General features: G+C 47.2%; 10 protein-coding genes across 10 annotated transcripts; 7 read left to right on the forward strand and 3 right to left on the reverse strand.

The window, feature by feature from the left end:
- Positions 1-180: 180 nt before the first annotated feature.
- BKA55DRAFT_510980 (uncharacterized protein) lies at positions 181-1071 on the forward strand (the record flags this gene model as incomplete). Its single annotated transcript, XM_046187657.1, has 4 exons — positions 181-232; positions 282-579; positions 627-933; positions 982-1071. 4 exons carry the CDS (start codon positions 181-183, stop codon positions 1069-1071), a joined length of 747 nt encoding a protein of 248 aa, XP_046050123.1.
- A 382-nt stretch (positions 1072-1453) lies between these two features.
- On the forward strand, positions 1454-2452 carry BKA55DRAFT_566401 (uncharacterized protein). Its single transcript, XM_046192635.1, has one exon. The coding sequence runs from the start codon at positions 1538-1540 to the stop codon at positions 2063-2065; it is 528 nt and encodes a 175-aa protein (XP_046050124.1). The 5' UTR covers positions 1454-1537; the 3' UTR covers positions 2066-2452.
- Positions 2453-2750: 298 nt separating this feature from the next.
- On the forward strand, positions 2751-4141 carry BKA55DRAFT_726918 (uncharacterized protein; the record flags this gene model as incomplete). Its single annotated transcript, XM_046201146.1, has 5 exons — positions 2751-2808; positions 2839-2919; positions 2950-3006; positions 3149-3268; positions 3319-4141. The coding sequence occupies 5 exons, from the start codon at positions 2751-2753 to the stop codon at positions 3876-3878; spliced, it is 876 nt and encodes a 291-aa protein (XP_046050125.1). The 3' UTR covers positions 3879-4141.
- Positions 4142-4251: 110 nt separating this feature from the next.
- On the forward strand, positions 4252-6132 carry BKA55DRAFT_566405 (P-loop containing nucleoside triphosphate hydrolase protein). Its single transcript, XM_046192636.1, has one exon. It carries the CDS (start codon positions 4503-4505, stop codon positions 5964-5966), a length of 1464 nt encoding a protein of 487 aa, XP_046050126.1. The 5' UTR covers positions 4252-4502; the 3' UTR covers positions 5967-6132.
- A 506-nt stretch (positions 6133-6638) lies between these two features.
- On the forward strand, positions 6639-7243 carry BKA55DRAFT_566406 (uncharacterized protein). The gene has a single exon (XM_046192637.1). It carries the CDS (start codon positions 6819-6821, stop codon positions 7104-7106), a length of 288 nt encoding a protein of 95 aa, XP_046050127.1. The 5' UTR covers positions 6639-6818; the 3' UTR covers positions 7107-7243.
- A 1506-nt stretch (positions 7244-8749) lies between these two features.
- BKA55DRAFT_566407 (uncharacterized protein) lies at positions 8750-9394 on the reverse strand. Its single transcript, XM_046192638.1, has one exon. The coding sequence runs from the start codon at positions 9203-9205 to the stop codon at positions 8888-8890; it is 318 nt and encodes a 105-aa protein (XP_046050128.1). The 5' UTR covers positions 9206-9394; the 3' UTR covers positions 8750-8887.
- Positions 9395-10963, reverse strand: BKA55DRAFT_566409 (uncharacterized protein). The gene is made up of 6 exons (XM_046192639.1): positions 10666-10963; positions 10547-10617; positions 10288-10502; positions 10159-10240; positions 9821-10109; positions 9395-9764 (listed from the first exon to the last, which is right to left on the reverse strand). Exons 1-6 carry the CDS (start codon positions 10697-10699, stop codon positions 9472-9474), a joined length of 984 nt encoding a protein of 327 aa, XP_046050129.1. The 5' UTR covers positions 10700-10963; the 3' UTR covers positions 9395-9471.
- Positions 10964-11043: 80 nt separating this feature from the next.
- On the forward strand, positions 11044-13308 carry BKA55DRAFT_509833 (uncharacterized protein; the record flags this gene model as incomplete). The annotated part of the gene is made up of 2 exons (XM_046187549.1): positions 11044-11493; positions 11545-13308. The coding sequence occupies 2 exons, from the start codon at positions 11044-11046 to the stop codon at positions 13306-13308; spliced, it is 2214 nt and encodes a 737-aa protein (XP_046050130.1).
- A 174-nt stretch (positions 13309-13482) lies between these two features.
- Positions 13483-14869, reverse strand: BKA55DRAFT_675110 (Alpha/Beta hydrolase protein; the record flags this gene model as incomplete). Its single annotated transcript, XM_046198062.1, has 6 exons — positions 14421-14869; positions 14278-14371; positions 14170-14227; positions 14042-14119; positions 13731-13992; positions 13483-13685 (listed from the first exon to the last, which is right to left on the reverse strand). The coding sequence occupies exons 1-6, from the start codon at positions 14767-14769 to the stop codon at positions 13483-13485; spliced, it is 1044 nt and encodes a 347-aa protein (XP_046050131.1). The 5' UTR covers positions 14770-14869.
- Positions 14870-17039: 2170 nt separating this feature from the next.
- BKA55DRAFT_593522 (uncharacterized protein) lies at positions 17040-19726 on the forward strand (the record flags this gene model as incomplete). The annotated part of the gene is made up of 7 exons (XM_046195562.1): positions 17040-18119; positions 18228-18771; positions 18802-19031; positions 19068-19259; positions 19296-19367; positions 19404-19420; positions 19630-19726. 7 exons carry the CDS (start codon positions 17040-17042, stop codon positions 19724-19726), a joined length of 2232 nt encoding a protein of 743 aa, XP_046050132.1.
- Between the last annotated feature and the right edge of the window lie 1172 nt (positions 19727-20898).

The following is a 20898-nucleotide window of genomic DNA, read 5'->3' on the forward strand; positions in this document are numbered from 1 at the left end:
GATTTGAAGACGCGAAACGCTATGGTGATGCAGCATTATTTATAAGCAGATGACGTAACGAAGCGGAATGATTATGCCACTTTGAACATTGATTTTTCTATTTAATTCTCACGATCTTGCAAAAATTAGATGTCCCTCCTATGGTTTATCTATCAAGTCAACAATCACCCAATAATCGCAATGTCATCTAAGTCCTTCTACGCTCTCATCGCTGGCGTCGGACCAGGCACTGGTAAGGTTATCCCTCCTCTTGACAACCCTGCTTACTCATCTTCAACCAGGTCGCTCCGTCGCTCTGCGATTCGCTCAGAAATACCCAGTTGTCTTACTTGCTCGTCGACCTGAGAGTTATGAGAGTACTCTTGCAGATGTTCAAAAGGCAGGTGGTAAGGCGATCGGAGTTTCAGCCGACGTTGCAGATGCTGCGTCCTTGAAGAAGGCCTTCGAGACTATTAACAAGGAATTGCCTGATAGTCAACTCGCTGCCGCTATTTACAACGTTGGAAGTGGTGGTTTTGTTAAGAAGCCCTTCTTGGAGCTCACAGAGAATGATCTCAATGCCAGCATCGATGGATCCATGTATGTTGTCCCATCAAACTACAGATGCACTCAACTAATAGCACAAGCCGAGCCTTCTTCCACTTCGCGCAAGCTACAATCCCTCATCTTCTTGAAGCAGTACCAAACTCTCACTACCCTCCAACAATAATTCTCACAGGCGCCACAGCTTCAATCAAGGGTTCCGCGCAGTTCGGCACCTTCGCGGCTGGAAAATGGGGCCAACGCGCAATGCACCAATCTCTTGCGCGTGAATTTGGACCAAAGGGTGTTCATGTAGCACATGCTGTGATTGATGGAGTCATTGATATTCCTCGTACCAAGCAATGGGCTGCTAATGACGGTGCCGAGGATGGAAAGATTAGCCCTGATGCGGTAAGTTGATAAGCCCATATCTGTTAATATTACTGATGAGATTCGTAGATTGCTGAGGCTTATTGGAATCTCCATACTCAACATCGATCTGCATTTACCCAGGAGATCGATATTCGACCATACGCTGAGAAGTGGTAGAAGCTGCGTCCTTATTCTCATTAATATTTGAGATTATTGTTGGACATGAAAAACTTGCATATGATCGAGAAACATGGCTTTATTAGGACTTTGAAGATTCAAATGAATTACCAGTTGTAATTAACTACATGGTGTTCTCTTATCCGGGAGCCAAGGCATTAAGTCAATGAGCTGCACATAACCAATGATATGAATGGCCGCTTCGTACGCTCACTCTCAGTCAGCGCAGCAGTTATCTTGAGTTCTACCTCTATCTTGCATTAATTGGACGCTTATTCTGAAGGATATTCCGATTTCCACGGCTATATAACGTTTTTGGCCGTCGTCTACGGATGAACAAGCCGACCCCGCTTTTGTGATCAGTATAAGTTGACATCACCTTCGTTTAAGTACTTCCGTACGCACGAGAACTTGATCTGATCATTCATAAGCTCCTTTAAACAAAGTCTTACCTATCGGTCAAATTATGCCTTTCTACGAAGTCCACTACTCTTGTCCTCTTACACAGGACCAACGTCAAGGCCTAGCAACCGCAATCACGAGGCTTCACTGTGAAGCTTTCAAGACACCTGCGTTCCTGGTCCACGTACGCTTCTTCGCAGAAGATAATGCGGATAACACTTACTTCGTCGCTGGGAAATCTCATCCCCTAACATCAAATCGCATCTCTGGAAACGTTCGCACGTCCGCAACTCGTTCGAAAGCAGATTTCGATGAGCTTGGTGCCAAGATTGAAGCAGCATGGTACGAAACACTTCAAGTCATTCCGCCACCTGAGAAGCCAACTTGGAGCGACGAAGACGAGAAGACGAGGCTGATTATGGTGAAATTCGTACCGCTAGTCACAATTCGTGAGGGAGGGATGGCTGCGCCTCAGGCTGGTGAGGAAGAAACCTGGCTTAACGAGCAACTCCCTCACATTGAGACTATGGCTAATAAAGGCGTTGGGGACTTCACTGACTTCTTGAACGAACTCAAAGGGAACAAGGGTTAACAGGCGATTCCTTGGTCAGGATAAGTGGGTGTTTGAAGAGCCGTATATTTTGGAATCCACGGTATATTAATGCGATTCAAACCTGTATACCAGAGCTCTGTTGGTACATCATGGAAAGTAAGAATTGACATCGATAGGTTTCTATAGAATCGCTTGGAGACGTTTGTGAGGGATATTCCAACATTAAACCCGTGCTGGTATTTGGGTTGCTTTGAAATGCTAGTCTTAAAAAGCTTCGAGTAGTTAATGTGGCTGGCTGAAGCCGGGAGACTAGTACAGAGAGGCTAAACTCGTTAGCCACCATCTAGGGAATGTTTTAACTGGGAAGTATCGCCAGACGTAGCCGAGAAGTTGTGATACGAGACTTCCACGAAGTTAAGCTTGAAGGCTGAAGTTAATATGAGTTGGTGGCGGCGTCACCAAAGCCTCTCAGGTTAATTTAGTGTAAGATGAATTCCCTATCGCCCCATGTTTTACTGCCGCTTTCCCGGCTTGGTATCCATCATAGGTAGTTTTAGTTCATTAGCAGGCGAATATACTGGTAATTTCCTGATCAAATCAGCTCTTGTAAAGGAGGCTTTCTTAAGTGTTGAATATAAGAATGGGCTGGCTCTCTCGTCTTCGTTGAACTTACTTCCTACGATAATAAATATTTCATCAATCCCAGCAAATCACTCTACAAACGATGTCTCGTCTGGAATTGCGATGGCAAGGGGATTCACATTGGTGGCTAGATGGACCTTGTGGCTCGGTCTAATTCCATTCTGAACGAGCCGTTGACTTATTCGCTCAAGCGATGACCAGAGTTCCTAATGATTTGAAAGATCATCTCCTCTCTGGCCCTGTACTCTCAGGTATCAAGTCCGGGTATGTTGAGGCAGCAGACTTGTTTTTCGCCTTATGGTTCGAATCAATAAACGGGCTTACTGTTTCTGGCGCCAGTGCAGCTTTTCTAACGCAGGATGAAGGCGCGAAAGATATCAACAGCTGACTTGCTCAAGCAGGACGTTGGTTGGTTGAACTGGCTCGACCTGAAAGTGAGAAACCAACATCTGCATTGAGACAAACACCAATTAGTCAAAGGCGTCGTCTCCTATGTCAAAGCAAATGCACCTCGCGCGGCCAGGCCGGCAGACAAAACCGATCCACCTCCGCCTGAGCGTAAGCGATCAAAACACGACACACTCAAATCGATCGCAGATGGTAAGGATCTTTCTGTATCTATCACAACTCCCAAGGTGGTAAAATAACAGTAAAGGCAGATCCGAAACTATTTGAAGCAGCCATCCAAGGATTGAAGCAGTACAGAGCCAGCCCGATGAATGCCCAATCAGCCGGCGTGAAACCTCAGGATTCTCGTGATGTTGACGCCCCATGCACCCTTACCTGGTGGAATCAAACAGGCGGTCATCTTCTCACTCTCCACGAGGCTCAAGTCCACCCTTCTAATATCTTGGCTATCAAGTCCATACCAGTTAAACACTTTCGTACTGGCTCAACATCCCTAGCGTGGTTTTTCAGCAATGGGGCCTGGGCACAGGGCGAGATGGACGGATACTGCATCTGGTACGCTCCTAATGGCTCCTGGTTTGTGGTCAACATCCATTGTCCCGTGCAGGTTATTGGCATAGGGACTGCACCGTATTATGAGGTCTCTTGGTCTGAGTGGGGTAAGGAGACGTTTTTCAAACCTGTTGATGAGCCCCACATGTCTTTTGACTTTCCACGGTCTCTTGGATATGATATTCAAATTAAGCCTCGGAGTGGGCATTCCACTATTCTTGTTGATGTAATCATTAGCAAGAGTCCCTAAAAACTCCAATGAAACGGCTTTCGGGTTTCCGAAGGCTAGCACGCTATATTCAGTCATATTTGTCAATTAATGTTCTTCTCTTCTCCCATAGCTATCACATGAGAGCTTGCATTTCGCTCCAAATAAAATCGAAGCTATTGATAATTATACAGTACCAACACAATTCTATCAGCTTGTGATCTCACACAAAATTATATCCCAAGCTACTTCGTTGGGCAGACCCCCGAGTACTTATGAGTTCGTCGAGATCTCTGTACCCTTCACGGAAATAAGACGAAAATGATAGCGAGGTTCAAAACCCCACGGCAACGTCAACAGGGATCAGGACGCATAAAAAGGGGCGCCTTACCAAGAATGACAGGCGGGGAACGACGGCAAAGTTTCCATTGTTACCAAAACTTAACAAATTTCTGGGTTACAGTATGACGGAATCCCCTATCACATCTGTACAGTATTCTTAATTAACCTTTCTTGTCGCTCGTTGAACCGATGTAATTGTTTTACTTTCTGGTCGTCTTTTCTTTACTATTCCTCTCTTTCAGCTATACCTCTCAATGGTCGCTCAATTGCACTCAACGCTGAGCTTCAATTGAGCACGTCGCCAACTTGGTGAGCATTGAGAATATGTCTCATCACTTCCACGTTGGCGCTGCTACTGGGCAGCATCTTCTCGATCCAATGTCACAGGGAATCGGTATCATGAGAGATGTTGTCTCACGCTGGTCAGAACTCGATATCACACAGATCGGATCGCTCATCGCTATCGCCGGAACAGTACCTACAGCCTGGAGATTTCTACATCGTATATGGCATGAAGTCTACGGTACAATACGACGTTTCTTTCTAGCATCAGTGACAATTCCCGGTGGCGATCCTCTCAACAGAAGTGTTGTTAAATGGATTCTGGCTAATCGGGAACGACACTATCGCTCATTCCATGGACGCACCGATATCGGACAGAACGGAGATCGCGCCGCAGCTCTTAAAAAGACACGGCATTCTATCCAGTATTCACCCCATTGGAACACGAGATGGTTATTCTACGAGGGAAATTTGTTTCTTGTGACACGCAGAATCGACGACTTCAGCTCTTCATTATCGGATCCTAGTTATGACGGTATTGGAGGAGAAGAAATCACCGTGAGCTGCTTTGGCTGGTCAGCTGAGCCCATCAAGGCCTTTGTCGAATCATGTCGGGAGTATTCAGATCGGCAAACACAGTTTTTCGTCATCATTTACGCCCGTGATCGATATGGGCTTTCGTGGAAACCTAAGGCACGCAAACCGATTCGACATCTGGAGACCGTTCACTTCGACAATGAAACGAAGCAAGAGCTTCTTGGCGACATTCGGAATTATCTTGATCCAAAAACCCAAAAGAGATATCAGAGTCGGAGTATGCCTTACAGACGAGGTTATCTATTTTACGGACCCCCTGGAACTGGAAAGTCATCTCTGTCGGTTGCAATCGCTGGCGAATTCGGACTGGACCTATATGAAGTCAAGATTCCTAGCGTTGCCACGGATGCAGACCTCGAGCAGATGTTTCAAGAAATTCCTCCACGCTGTGTTGTCCTGCTCGAAGACATTGATGCGGTTTGGACGGATCGTTCAAATTCAGATAATGGACAGGAGGGAAGTTCTGCGCCGAATTGCACCCTTTCTGGACTTCTGAATGTCTTGGATGGCGTTGGATCAGTTGAGGGACGAATCATTATAATGACCACCAATCATCCCGAGCAGCTGGACAGTGCATTGGTTCGACCAGGTCGTGTCGACATGAAGGTTCTGCTAGGCAACATCAGTCGAAAGTCTGCAGAAGAGATGTTTATCCGCATGTTTTCTCCTGATCTGGGCTGCACTTCACATCTTGACATGGACGAGATCAAGAAACTTGCTGTGGAATTTGGGAAAGAAATTCCTGACGATACGTTTACACCGTCTTTATTGCAGGGCTTCTTCCAGTTGCATTTGGAGAGCCCTCAAGAGGCTGCTTCAAGTATAGGAGCTTGGGTTAAAAAGGAGCTCGAGAAGAGTTCGGAAAAGGAGTTTGAGCTTATTACGGGCAGGAGAAAGCCATTACGTTAACTTAATTTGTGTATTATGTAATGTTAGGTCTTGGGCTTGTACTATATGGTTATGCGTTTGCAATTTATCAATCCCAGTTTCGGGATTCAATAGAGGTTACTCCATTTTTCAGCATCGCCCTTCTAATCCTGATGGTCAAGCAGATTGAGAGTGACTCGCCCAAATGACTTGGACGCGCTGCATCAAGACACAGTGCAATGAGGACTTTCAAATAGGGTTGAAGATCGCGGTCGCTGTAACATGGCGCAGCACCAGCAGCTGACGATGATCTTGTTGCGCAGCACTAGCGTGAGAGGGCGGGTCGATTGCATCGCTCCATTGATACCCTTTTGGGATAAGATCGATACTAGGGGACAGGGCTGAAAATTGGAGCGGCGAAACTGCAGGGAATGATGAGGCCATCTAAGACCAATTTGGGCAGATTCACGCGACCAACTGTACAATAAAATACCCTGGTGGCTGTGCAGCAAGAAGACTGATCAATCAAGTGCTGTCTGATGACATATTCACCCTAGAAATGTTCTCGAAGGATACTTTAACGGGTGCCTGTGGCTCAGACCTGATTTCCGAGCGAGGAAGCTGACCCGGACGTCACTCTGGGCTGTATGAAGCCAGAGATCCCATGTATATAACTGCGCGTCATTCCCTGGTTGAAATCCATCAAGTATCTCATCATCACAAACCATCCTCCAAAGAAACAGTTTTTTACTACAAACCGTCTGTCTATAAACTATAACTGCAATTTGCATGCTCACATTACCAAGCAAAACCAACTTCTTATATCTACTTCAACATCAGCAGCCAAATCATTCATCGACATAAAACACAAACGCAAACACACACATAACGAAAATGTGTCTACCACTATTCAGAAAGAAAAAGCATGATCGGGTCTACGATTACCATCCACAACCAGCCATGGGCTACTCAAAAAAATACGGCTATAACAGCTACGGATATTACAACGGCGGCAAGAAGTCACGCAAACATGGCCGTCACTATGCCTCAGCTGCTGGTGACTTAGTGGGCGCTTGGGCCGATTATAGCGGAGGAGGTCACCATGGAGGAGGTCATTGTGATGGCGGCGGTGGAGGAGGTGGCGGCGCAGATGGTGGTGGAGGAGGAGGAGGATGTTCATAAACTAATGTGACATTGAGATATGGAGTTTGACAGATTTGTGTTTCCTCAAGATATAGGATTGGCCAGGGACATTCGATTTGTACAGTATTGCATTTTATTAGACCAGCACAACAATCTGAGAAGCGTTTGCAACTTGATCATATACCTTACTTTAGCAGACTCCGCCAGTCAGCTGCAAAACATGCCATTTGGTGGCTATGTATTGCAGGGGCTGTCCAACCATATGCACAAGGTACATATTACGCTCGAAACGTTCTAGGCATGTAGCTGAGATGATAACTTGGCCGACTGAGCCTTGCTATTCAGTGGAATAAGCTGACCACTGTGACCTCAAATTGAAGGTTGTGGACTTGCAAGGTCATCGAAATCTCTTGGCACAACAAGAATGTTGCTATTTAAGAGTGACCTGAAGGACTAACGCTTAGAATTCGAGACTGTCATATTAATCCTTTCGCTGCTTTTCAAACGCAAGTGACGAACTCATCATCGCCGGGACAACAACCTCATCCTAACAGTACATGTTGAATTTCCACTTCCTTAATCAAACGCACATATCTTTCATATAAATACACATACGAGCACAGTTTCACATTGGCCCTTCGCAACAATGTGCCTACCATTCTTTAAACGAAAACGAGATCAGGAGGATGATTATTACGCAAATAACTACAATACTACTAACAACGTTAACCAGGGCGCTGCGTACATTCGACTTTTAGGCGCTGGTCATCACTTTATTGAAGACTGGGATCAGGGCGGGAGTGGTGTTGAGGGCGAAGGCGGAGGGGGAGATGACGGTGCAGGATGTGAGGGTAATGGCTGTGACAGTGGGGGCGGAGGAGATAGTGGTGGAGGAGGAGGTGACGGGGGAGGCGGAGGATGCTGAGCAGAATATGCGTTCATGCTTAACTGTGAATAGGGGTTTGAGCTGGAGTTGTTGAACTCAGTCAAGACCTTTGGCATCAGAGCCGGCTTTGACGATGTAATTCGCAAATGCTTCAAGATACAGGCTCTCTCGGCTTACCTTTCTGTTAATACCTAAAGACTCCAGAGAAGTTCAAGAGGTCGATAAATCAGAGTCTTTTTGAAAGACCTTGTTTAAGTCTGATCTGTATGTAAAAGTACTTTATTTGTAAGTGCATATTGCCGGAAATTGTAGGCTTTCTAACTGTTGACCCATTTAACTTATAGCAGCCAACTATTGCAACAATAGCAGCAAAGAAATTTATTAGGCTTTAAGATAAGGCTGTTTATCATTTGTTGGGGGCCGGTCGATCAATGCTCCATCGCTTCACGTTCTGGTCAAGATCTTCAAAACTGCATGTAGGCTGACAGCATCAGACGCAAACTTGATTCAGAAAAGCAATGACCGATAATTATTCTTGCTGTCGCATGATCTGTCACCACGTACGGTCGCGTAGCCTTTTTAATTGACCAACCGCCAATCGCTCATCGCCAAGAATCAGCCCAGAAGCCTGGACGTTTTCAGAAATTGTGATGCCTAGAGCTGAGCCTTTATTTCGAGCAGGGATCCATGGCCACTGTCACGTCATTGCGAAGACTGATCGTATGCTATTGTCAGATATCAGAAGATTGATATAAAGGTGAATAAGCATCCATTATATTGAGTAACTTACAAACAACGAAAACACACATTCATCGATTGCAGGCTCTCAATAACACACAAAGCCTCATCAATCACTTTCATCTCCGTCGCATCATTCAGGCAATAGCCTCTATCATTGAGTACAAACAAAGAGTTCTGTATTTCGCATGAACCTTCAACGATGTGTATGGCATTCTCCACCAGTCTCCAAGATCCTGTTGAGCCACCTCCACGTTATTACAAGAACTATCGCAACGAGTACCCAGTGTCTGGCAGCAGTGCATATTTCCGTCAAAGAGACCAAACTCGCACAGACGAAATCAACGAAATGAACGCCGCCAGCAAAGAGGCCCGTGCCAGAAATAAGAGACAGGAGCGTTCCTTCGTGTTTCATAACCCCGGTGGACGAAGGAGTGGTCATCATGGGGGTTTTATGGGAGCGATTGCTGGCGATGCCGGAGGAGGAGTTGGTGCTGGTGGTTTCTGATGGCATTTGCCTATTAATGCATATATGGGACTATTCCCATGGTCACTGCAAGGGCTAGCACATGTTAGATGAGTTGTTGAAGTATTGGACCTTTCAGGAGACTAGATTGGAATGGAGTAGTTGGGCAGGGTGCTGCATGACATTTGACTTAGTTTCCTCGCTTCGGGATTGGTTCTGGACGATACCACTCCGGCTTTGCATATTTCTCATGTATATATTCTTGAACTTCTGATACCACTAAACATGTTACTTCTATCGTTTTACTAGAGCTTTCAACTTTCCGTGAAGACACTCTTAGCTCCGCCGTCAATGGCAGCCCATGCCTTAGTAAGAAACTCTTCAGGCTGAGTAAACTCATAGTCTGGCAGAAGTTTATTCCACTCATCAGAGACTTGCAGAGCCCCATGCTTAATCCCAAGAAGGAAGCATTTGATCATGTCGGCAGCAATCTTTTCGCGCATCTCAACTGGAATTGATGGGTGTTCAGGAATTGGAAGCCACGAAGCTTTGACAACACCAGCCTCGAGATCATCACTCTTCAAGTACTCGACTTGGAACTTTTGACCTGGAAGCCTGATTAGCATCTTATCCAAGCTGTTCTCCCTTTTGGACCATTCCTACCTCTGATCTTCTCGCCAAGAGCAACAAGTTCATTCATCGTAATGTCTGTACCTTTCACACCACTGACAATCGGCCACTCTCCTTCGTATTCAATAGCTAGAGCAGTTACTTTGGCTGCGTCTTGGGCAGTTGTAAGTGTTATTACTGCTTTTCCGTCGTCAACAAGAAGGGCTCGGCAGCCATTGAAGTTGACCGGCGTTTCGAAAAGGTTGACGTGCTTGGATGATTTATATGGGTAGGTCATGTAGTTGGTGAAGAGTCCAAACTGGAAGAGTGTGTATTCAATGACCTAAAATTGACCGTTAGTGAGTGATGGGGCTTGCCAGGAGATGTACTACCTTTTTGTCCTTGTTAATCTCCGCGAGGTACTCACGCGCTGACCTCTTGAAGTCATACCAGTGAAAATAATCCAGTTTAGACCTATTCTTTGTTAGCTATACACCAAACCATAGCGTTACTTGACTCACGAAGCCCATTCACTGGGCGCAAAGCGCTTCACACCTGCGCGGACTGCGGCATCGATCAACTTCTCCTGTGGCCCAGCAGCTGTATCACCAGGCGCGACAGACATGAAAGATAGAACTGTATGTACGCCATTTAGGATCTTAGTAAGTTCTTCAACATTGTCGTATTTCGTCTTGAACCACTTCACTCCAGGGGCGATTTCTGTTTCTGGCGCATCCTGAGATGTTAGTTGAGAAGTGTTGGTTAAGGAGCGTGGCAAACCTTTCGTGACAGAATAATTATCACATGCTTGTTTCTAGCAATGAGAGCATCTAGTACCTCTTGGCCGACGTCTGGAATTCGGTGTCAGACCTGTATCGCAATCCAATGATAAGACTTACTGCCGGCTCCTCCTGCAATTGCGATTTTAACCATAATGAAATCGATGTATCCGGTACTTCAACCCTAGATTAAACTCTCACTTTGAAACCATTCTTTGAGCTTCATCTATTTGGTCTCTTATATATCTTCTTGTTCCCTTGGATTCCGCCAATTTGCAGGGCTGCCGGGTTCGTCCGCCGACACTACCAACACCGTGATGTTTATTCCCGCAGTTTATTCCCGTCTTACCAGTTCAACCGCATGACAAATCCACCTCGAAAGCTCCGGGAAATCGGCGGACGAATGCCCAGCAGAATCCTTCGACTGTCAGCTTTTGTCTCTCACTTCATACATGACCGTACTTTACCATTTTCCTCATTCTATCATACAGTTCAACCATGGGAGAACACATATCATTGGACGAGCAGTACCCGTTGGCTGACTCCGCTTCGGCGGACAATTCCGCGCCAGCCCCAAAACGCCGGAAGCTACGCAAGGGAACAGCCTCGTGCTGGGAGTGTAAGCGGCGGAAAGCGAAATGTATCTTCTCCGATGATCTCGGTATTTGCGATTCTTGCAAGAGACGTGGTACAGACTGTGTGAGTCAGGAATCTGAGAAGCCGCCTGAAGTTGGAAGCAATAAGCATATCGTAGATCGGCTTGGAGAAGTTGAAGCCTTGGTGCAGCATCTTCTAAAGAATGTTCAATCCGACAGGCGCTCCCTGGACGGATTGGTTTCGCCGTCGAGCTCGGTATCGAGAAGAGGAAATGAAGATGGAGATAGACGTTCAAAGTCACCCGCTGTCGTTAACTCCAATGCCACTTCACAAGATGATGCTTCCGTCTCGGTAAGTTAAGTATGAAGGCATCACTTCAAGTATGATACTCACAAATGGTAGATCCACCCCATAGACCTTACACCGCAATCCGAGATATCACCATCGTCTCAGATTCACGATGACCCAGGACCCCACGACGCTGTATACCGAGCACTGATATCTGCTTGGCCAAGCCCAGAAGACATGAAAATCATCATGAGCGTCCCGGTCGAATCCTCGCAAATCATCAGGGCAATGACATGCGCACCGCCGAAAGAACGCGGCTCGAGACTTCCATCTCCATCTAGCTTGCTTCGCTTACCACCACGAGGATCTCATCCTGTTCTCGTCGCTCGAAAAATGCTCGTACTCGCCACCTTTCTGCAAGGCACTCTCATTTCATCAGAGAAGCACCTTGAAAAGCTCAGTACGAGCTATGAGAACATCATGGCTTGTATAGTCAAAGTCGCACATGATCACGTCACCTGTAACGATGATCTCGTTTCCTCGCTTGAAGGCATAGAATGCGTCATGCTTGAGGGTCTTTATGAGAATTATGCAGGCAATCTTCGTCGATCATGGCTTGCAGCTCGTCGTGCCGTCATGATAGCACAAATTTTGGGCCTCAACAAAGGCATTGTTCCATCATCGATAAGAGGTGCTGCCGTTGAACCAGACGATCTATGGTTCCGCGTGATCAACCTCGATCGATATCTTTGTCTGATGCTAGGTCTGCCACAAAGTGCTCCTGACGAACCGATTGGTAACCTTGATGCACTTGACTCTTATTCAGCAAACCGGAAGATGCAACATCTCTGCTCAATTGCCTGCGCTCGGTTATTGAGTAGACGAACAACCAATATTTTTGATCAATCACTCACGAGAGAAATCGACAAGCTACTTCGAGATGCATGTACATCTATGCCGGCCCAGTGGTGGATCATGCCCAATCTCTCCTCCCACTACGACCTCGCCGATAAAATCAGCGAGACTCTCCGTTTCAACGACCATTTCATGCAGTATCACCTTCTCTTACAACTTCATATGCCATATCTACTGAAGGTCGATGGTGGAGAAGAGTGGAAGTACAACAAGTTGACGGCTGTAACAGCAAGTCGAGAGATCCTGACGCGTTTCGTATCCATCCGCACAATTCCTCAGTCACGATATCACTGCCGTGGGACAGATTTAATCGCCTTCATGTCATGCACGGCTTTAACGATCGCCCATATCCTTTGTGATGAGCGTCACAAAAGGATTGAGGAACAGGGTTTTCACTTCCTTACACAACAGCGATTGAGTGATCGTGGGCTCATCGAACAAGTGCTGAAAATAGCACAAGACGGTTTGCACAGAATGGATGATGATATTTCGAAGAGATTAATAACTCTACTGCACTATCTTCTAGCCATTGAGGATAATGTGACAGCTGGGGTGCGCTATAGTGTTTGTTTTGCCAAAGAATCGATCAAGGATGGGAATTTGGGTCATCATGTCAAAGCCAGTGACGATGGAACGGTTCTCGACATTCATCTTCCTAATCTTCCTATGATCAAGATTGTGCGGCGGGATCCCTATGGAACGGAAAGGCCACCTGTCACAATGGAACTTCCTTGGGGCAATATACCATTGGACCAGCCAGGGCCAGGGAATGCCTTCGGAAATGATCATTCGATTGATCCTATCCCTTCATCATTACATAGAACAAGAGAAGGAGAAAGTGCGAGAACAGATCTGGATGAGCCCTCTGCTCTGCAGGATAACCCAGGGGCAGATTCGTGGACGTTGGAGGGTTTGGATATGAGCTTTCTTGACAACTGGGTAGAAGGGCCAGTTTTCGTCTAAAGAGCCAACGATGTGTAGAATATCGGGTTCTATTGGAGAAATACATATTTATGTATTCCACCAACGTATACGAGTCGATTTTGGTCTATCAAATGGGCTTCATCTAGCTTTCTAAGACCACGAACTTGATTTCCCGTTCATGTATCATTCGTGTCGATTGACTTCCGCCTATCCTCACTTTCCTGCATGCTTTACCAAGAAGGTGCTGTATCTCTCATAAAACTGAACGCTTTGCGAGGTTTGGGGAAGAATAGCAGCAAACCAATGTGGCAGCCCAGCATAGCAGTAAATCTCGACGTCAACACCATCCTCTTTGAGAGCTTCAGCGTAGGCGAATGAATCATCTCGAAGGGGGTCAGCTCCACCGCATTGAATCACTAGAGCTTATTAGTTGAGTCTTGTAAATTAATGAATTCGCTTACGCGTTGGGGGAAGGCCCTTGAATGATTTCGCAAGGAGAGGCGAGTGCCTGTGGTCCGGCTTTGCATCAGGAGCATGAGCATCGAAGACAGTCTCCATGCTTATTGTGTTCAAGACAGCGTCGTCGTAGTTCTGGATGTAGCTGCCGTATTCGTATTTATCCTGGGGAAAGAATTTGGGATGGCATGTTGATGGGAAGTGCAGCACTTGAGCGATGAGACCGGTTACACCGTCTTTGAGGCAGTCTAGAGCTAGAGAAGCGGCCTGTAGATTTATCAGGTTTTTATTCACTCAATCAAGTGGGAAGACTCACCAGTTGACCGCCGGCGGAACCTCCGCTGAGTATAATCCTCTCAGGATCGATGCCTAGCCCGCCTGCGTTCTTTTTACACTGGGAATGGTTAGCTTACGGCCTAAAACATATTTATGCAGCAAACTCACCCAGATGAGCCCGTCATAGCAATCATTAATTGGTGTTGGGAAGGGATGCTCTGGTGCCCTAGATCAGTTAGTAAAGCTTATCGATACCTTCGGGAATGTAGTACTCACTTCCTGTAATCGACACTAACAACAACAATACTGGGGTTTGAGGCAGCGTAGACGTTATCGATGCCATCGACCTCATGTCGCCCAACACACCATCCTAACAATCGTCAGTTAGGCTCATTGATCGGCTTGGTTCATACACATACCGCCACCATGCATTCGATACATCAAAACAGCGTTTGCCTTAGCATTAGGCGACTTGTACACCTTAAGCTCAACCATGGTACCATCACGAGTAGGAATGTCGATCAGTTCTGTGATAACATCTTTGTAGCGATCAGGTCCGCCCGGCGGTATCACTGCATCTGCATCACCAGCGGCTGCGCGGACACTGGGAAAGTCGGGAAGGGATTGAAGAGCCCCATATGCCTCTCGGATGAAAGGTTCTGCTTGTTCATACTCGGGGGTCTTTTTGGTAAGATGACCATATTTCGGGAGGGGGGTGAAAGGTGCATTGAGATCGAAATAGTCGTAAGTAGTTTTCAGATAGCCCATCCTGACTTATTGAGGATAATATTGGTCAGTGGTGCAAGTAGGAATGGTTAAGGCGTTGAGAAAGATTGAGTTTGTAAATTTTGGGAGCAAATACTGAAACATGAGTTGTATCATCTGCGATAAATTCTCTCCGCTTCTTCGAGGGAATTTTCGAGTTTATATCTGTATCCGGCTGAGAATTTGTGTACCGTTCCCTTCTCATCACGGTCCGCGGACCCGAGAGCCCGTAGGATCGACAGGGGATGATTCATCGTGAGTATGGCTTATTACGGTTTGGTGTAGACTCATTCGGGTCCAGCATGTGAGCCAATCACGCAAGATTGAGTCGACCAAGTTAGGAAAGAACATTATTGTAGGCGTTATTTGGCGGGATATTCATGTACCTCTTGACTAAGAACGACCCTCGCACAAGGGTCATGAAAGTGAAGAATTGAATGAATCATTCTGACAATCTGGTTGGGGCCGGTCTCCTACTTAGTTATTTCGCTCGGCTGTTCTTCTAGACCAAGCCCGCAAATTAAAGTTATGACGTTAACTAGAACTCTAGAAGAAACGCTGTCTGTCTCCGCCGTGGCCCTGTACTCTAGCTACCCTAGGTCACTGGTAACCACTTCAAACCTTTTCTAGAAAAATAATTAATAATGCAGCAAGGCTAGCCAGGCTCCTCAGATTAATCGTTAATAATATGGGTTAATGGGAATTGGATTGATCTGTTCTATCTCTTGACGAACTTGCGCTGTCTCCCGGGATTGGTTTTGAATAATAAGTTTGGATTACAGCTCCATGGGCATTACAAATTAACGCAAGGCACTTTTACCATAATCCTCAGATAATATTCCCTGGCACCCTCAATATCCACGTCTCAGTCACCATTTTGCATTTCGTAGTTATATCAGTAAATTCTAGAAAGAGGTGATATCAGGATGTTAATGCCGTTCCTCGAGCTTCGTCCATTCACGTTTAAGAGGGCAGGTCGCCCTCTTTTCTACCTGAAAATTGGACTTCCATCTTTATTGGGTCAACTACACGATCCTGACATGCTATTGGACCAGAATTTCTTTCCTGCTGCCTCTCTCCAGTGTCCAGTGTCCAGTGTCCAGTGTCCAGGCTACCAGGGCAGGTCTCTAGGAATTGGCCTGAGGTCCATGGCGCTTACTGGTATTACTTCCCCAGACCTGCTCTACAACGAGATGTCTTGACGTTTCCTGTAGAGCTGCGCAACCCATTTCATTGTGGGTGTTGTCTTCCACTGTACCGAATTGAACCGCCCGTCCCAACCGACCCGAGTCGCGACGGTGTACTTCTGGTTCTGACGATTGGACGCGATGCAATACGATGTGACGTGACGCGACGCGACGCCGAGAACGAACCCATCCCGAAGCCTTCAGCGATGTAGAATAGCTTCCAATAATTTATCAACATCAATCGCCTCAATTCTTGGCCGTGCCATGCTTCCCCGCCTTACTCCTCAAGACCGCCACCCGGCTTTCTAATCGCCATAACTTGTAGAAGCTATCCCTCAATGCGTGTTCATGCTCCCAAACATATTGAAGCCACGATCCGACGAACAAGCCTCGATGACCTCGCCACCGATCTTGCGCCAGGCGCCCTCGATACCCCTTGACTCGCATCAACAGTGATTATGAACTCCTCGATCAAACCATGGCCGTATTCGCATCCCATTCCGAAGTCGCGCGACTCCTCGACGCCACGTTCTGTTTCTTTCGACCATGGATATGAGTGTTTAGCACGGCACTAATACAATAAATTCACACTTTTGAATACTTCCTTGATGTCTTCCAAATTCATTGTCTTGCTCAATTTAGGCATGGATGGATAAACCATCCAATGCTGTCTGGGCCAATCATTAGCGTCACCGATCAGGAACGCACGATTGCTGCCTGCTCCGTCTGACATGCGTCGTGCTATAAATTCACGGTCATCTCTCTCATACATAGGTAATTCTACCACAGGCTTGATACTCTGAATTCTGTGCCACAATGCCCAAATCTGCGAATACCGCAGATGAATACGATTTCGTTGATCATGAAGACACTGCGCTGAGCCCAGAAACTGTTGCTGAGCTGAGAGAATGGCTCCAGCCTACGGACTACCTCGCCGAAAGCTCAGAGTATCGTCGCCATTTACTGTCGCAGGCCCCAGGGACTGGACTCTGGATATGCGAAACAGAAGAGTATCGCAAATGGCATGATTCTCCTGATCATGGTAGTCTCTGGATCAAAGGCGTGCCTGGCGCCGGCAAGTCGGTCATGGCAGCTAGTTTGATCCAGCATCTGCGAACAACTGAGAATTGTCCCGTTCTATTCTTCTTCTTCCGAAACATCGTGGCCGCAAATTTCTCACCGCGCGCCCTGATCCAAGATTGGCTTGCTCAATTGCTACCTCATTCTCCCAAGCTGCAGTTTGCTCTTCAATCGCGACTCAAGGACAGCTTGGAAGAGACATCAGACAATGAGCTCATTCAACTCTTCCTTGATGGCGTATCCTGCGTCCCCAAGCTGTACTGTGTTGGTGATGCGCTCGATGAGATGTCGACTGATAGCACGCCAATCTTGGAGAGGCTCAACGGTCTCGCTACTCATCGGCCCAGAACATTAAAGTTGCTCATGACCAGCAGACCGTCTCGGAGCTTGCAGAGCACGCTACGAGATTCATCCATCGTTCACATCAGCCTGCAGCAGCGTCTTGTGGATGTTGACATCCATTCATATCTCAATCATCGATTTGACATGGCGCCAACATCTGAGCATCAGCGCGAGGCGAAAGAAGATCTCGTCAACATGGTCGCGCAGAAATCCGAAGGCTTATTTCTCTACGCCAAGCTGACCATGGACCAAGTTGAAGATTCCCTTCAATCCGATACAGCTCTCAACATCAAAGATCTCGAGGCATCACTTCCCGTTGGTCTGGAGCAGACGTACACGAGCATGCTAGCAAAGCAACGGGGAGAGCCTGGAATTACTATAGATGTCCAAGTCTTGATCCTTGAAGCAGTTACCCATGCATCGCGTCCCCTCCGATTGAATGAACTGGGGAGCCTCTTGAAGTGCGTCCGCCCTGACATTACCCAGCCCAGCGCCTTCAAAAGTTTGATCGCAACTAGCTGTGGACCACTGATCGAAATCCTCGAGGACGAGACTTTGCAGGTAATCCATCATTCATTCACAGAATTCCTACGTGGAGATACTCGTAGCGTGTCCACTGTTGGTGCATCCGACTTCCCAATTCTCGACTCACTTCAGGCACACAAGCATATTGCCACGAATTGCCTTTTTTATCTGCAGTCCGGATCACTCCTACTGGAGAGCGAACAATCCGACACCTCAGCTGTAGACCCGTCGGTGACATTCGAAACACCCAGGCACAAGTTCGATCATGATGCGTGGCATTACAGGCATGAGCATCTTGGTCTCCCCGACGAACATGATGCTTTCGAGTACAGGTCAGCTCGCCTACGACATCCATTCCTCAGCTATGCAGTTGAGAATTGGCCGTACCATGCTTCAAACTACGACGCGGATGACGACGACTTCTTTATGACCATCTTGGACTTTGTCAACTCCAAGAGCCTTTCGTTTCTCCGATGGCTTGTCCTGCAATGGGGATCAACATCAAGTAACAAAGGCTCACTGAAAGGGATCCCGACTGCTCTTCATCTTGCAGCCTTTGCAGGACTAACTCAGTTCTCTTCCAAGCTACTCAGGCAAGGCGCGACGGTTTCGGCAGTTGATGCTCAAGAGCGGGTTCCGCTACACTGGGCAGCAGCAAATGGTCACGATAAAGTCGCATCGCTCCTCATTCAGTACGGGGCCGATGCCGATGCCGAAGACGGAAGAGGGCTGAAGCCCATCCATCTCGCAACCTTGAAGAACCACGCCAAGGTAGTAACAGTCTTACTGGAAGCAGGTGTTAAGCCAAACACAATAAAAACAAAGGAGAACCGCACAGGACGTCTCCTCGGTGGCGAAAGAATCACCAGAGGTCAATGTTCCATATACTATGCCAGTCGAGGAGGACACACAGAGACAATTACTGTCATGATACCCTTCTGCGAGCCACGCATGCTAGAGCAACTTCTGTGCCAATGCTGCCAGTTCGGTCGTGCAGATGCAGTTCTAGCAATCCTAAAGAACTCACCTGTCTCGCCCAATGCAACCTTTGAAGGGGCAACAGCGTTGTATTTTGCTTGTGCTATACCCAATGCTAAGTGTGTCGAAGCGCTCATTCACGCAGGTGCAGATGTGAACAAGACATCCCAGTGGCAACCGAGACGACAGAGGAATGGGGCACCTCCGCGGAAACGGGAACATGCAACACCGTTACATCACCTTGCAGAGGTTTGGGAAGATGAGAATGATTCCGAGAGCCAAGAGGTCCTAAGGATGTTGCTGAAAGCTGATGCTGACCTTGAAAGGTTTGATGGCCAAGGAATGACTCCTTTGATCATTTCAGCAAAAGACCCACGGTATGTCAATGGATCGCGAAATCATTTATTGGCCCTGAAGGCCTTGGTAAGAGCGGGCGCCAACGTCAAGGTCCTTGGCCCGCCTCCGAATCAAGACACGATGCTGCACCGAGTTCTTGACCACAGCAGTGACCTAGAAGCCATCAAGCTTCTTGTGGAATATGGGTGCGATCTGATGCAGGAAAATCAGGATGGAGATACCGCTCTGAAAAGAGCTGTATCCGGGACGAATTCTTACAAGCCGGATTCCGACTCCAGAAAGATGGATATTGTGAAATATCTTCTCGACCAAGGTGCTGATCCCTGTTGCAAGGATAAGTACGGAAGAACACCTGTCAGCGTTGCGATGTCACGAGGACCTGATCTATTCAAAGTCCTGTTCGAGAGGTCCACCGACACGTCCGTGAGGCATCACTGTTGGTTCAATCTTTCGGAGATAAGCGATGCAGACAGGTTTACTCACTATCTTGAACTTCTCCTTGCCGAGGGGATCGATATGGAGATGGTGGACTTAAATGGCAATACTCTCTATTTAAAATGTCTTCGAGGAGGTAAGGAACGACTGCGCATTTTGAAAGATCACGGTGCACGGATAGATGTCAAAGACTTCAACGGCAACAATGCGTTGCATCGTCTCTGCTTTCATGGAACGAGGCGTACAGAGGAAATGACAATGTTCATAGACGAAGGCATCGATCCTCTTGCCACCAATAAAAACGGAGACACGCTTTTGCATCTTGTTGCAGAGGGGTATGACGGTACGAGAGAATCTGCCAGCCTCCTTGGTTGGCTCCTCAGTCTTGGTATACCAATCAACGCTGTCAACAAGCAGGGTGCCACTCCTTTACACGTGTTCCAAACATGCAGGCGTACAGGGAATACCCTGCTCGACAACAAACGCATTCACTTCTTGGATGTCCTCAACAGGAGCGGTGAGGTCGACCTGCAGATCCGCGATAATGATGGACTGTCACCGCTTCACCTAGCAGTCATGAAATCAGAAGTTGAGATGGCCGAGCTCAAAAGACTTGGGCTGGATTTAAACTATTTGACTTCTGACTCGCAAAACATCCTCCATCTGGCATGTCGAACCCGCAAAGCCAACATCATTGCTCAGATCCTGGAAGCAGGTCCTAATATAGACATAAACCAGGAAGACCAATTTGGAAGAACGCCGCTACATTATGCTTGCAGTTCTGGTGACCCTGAGACTGTTGCCTGGCTCTTACACTATGGCGCTTCGACCTACATCAAGGCAAACGATGGCTCTTCCGTCTTGCATGCTTGTGCGGATATCAGAATTGAGCAGAGTTTGTGGAACCTTCAAGCACGAAAGTCTCTATGGCTCCGAGGGCCAAGCGATGATCCACTTCGGCCCTGTACTGGTGACGACTATCCAAGAGAGCCTTGGTATCAGGTCAGATACTCTACTCCTGAAGTCGGTATCCAGAGAAATACGTCGCCAGGAGTTGCCATCATCATCAAAATGCTAGTTGAACATGGTGTTGATCTTGGTTGGTTAGATGATCGTAAACGAACAGCCCTGGATTTGGCTCTCTATACAGGATGCTCTGACTTTGCGGAAGTCTTCTCTGAGGATGAGAAACTTCTTAACCTGGCTACAGTCGAGCTGGAGAAGGAAA

Source organism: Fusarium redolens (genome assembly GCF_020744475.1).
Source record: "Fusarium redolens strain MPI-CAGE-AT-0023 chromosome Unknown BKA55scaffold_7, whole genome shotgun sequence".
Lineage (NCBI taxonomy): Eukaryota > Fungi > Ascomycota > Sordariomycetes > Hypocreales > Nectriaceae > Fusarium > Fusarium redolens.

Bases quoted from the DNA above. Each gene is read 5' to 3' on its own strand.
- BKA55DRAFT_566401 (XM_046192635.1), top strand. From the start codon at position 1,538: ATGCCTTTCTACGAAGTCCACTACTCTTGTCCTCTTACACAGGACCAA.
- BKA55DRAFT_566405 (XM_046192636.1), top strand. From the start codon at position 4,503: ATGTCTCATCACTTCCACGTTGGCGCTGCTACTGGGCAGCATCTTCTC.
- BKA55DRAFT_566406 (XM_046192637.1), top strand. From the start codon at position 6,819: ATGTGTCTACCACTATTCAGAAAGAAAAAGCATGATCGGGTCTACGAT.
- BKA55DRAFT_566407 (XM_046192638.1), bottom strand. From the start codon at position 9,205: ATGCCATCAGAAACCACCAGCACCAACTCCTCCTCCGGCATCGCCAGC.
- BKA55DRAFT_566409 (XM_046192639.1), bottom strand. From the start codon at position 10,699: ATGGTTAAAATCGCAATTGCAGGAGGAGCCGGCA. The intron at 10,503-10,546 runs GTTTGCCACGCT...CTAACATCTCAG, and splicing joins TAATTATTCTGTCACGAAAG to GATGCGCCAGAAACAGAAAT. The intron at 9,765-9,820 runs GTAGGAATGGTC...TCAGGCTTCCAG, and splicing joins TCTTGGCGAGAAGATCAGAG to GTCAAAAGTTCCAAGTCGAG.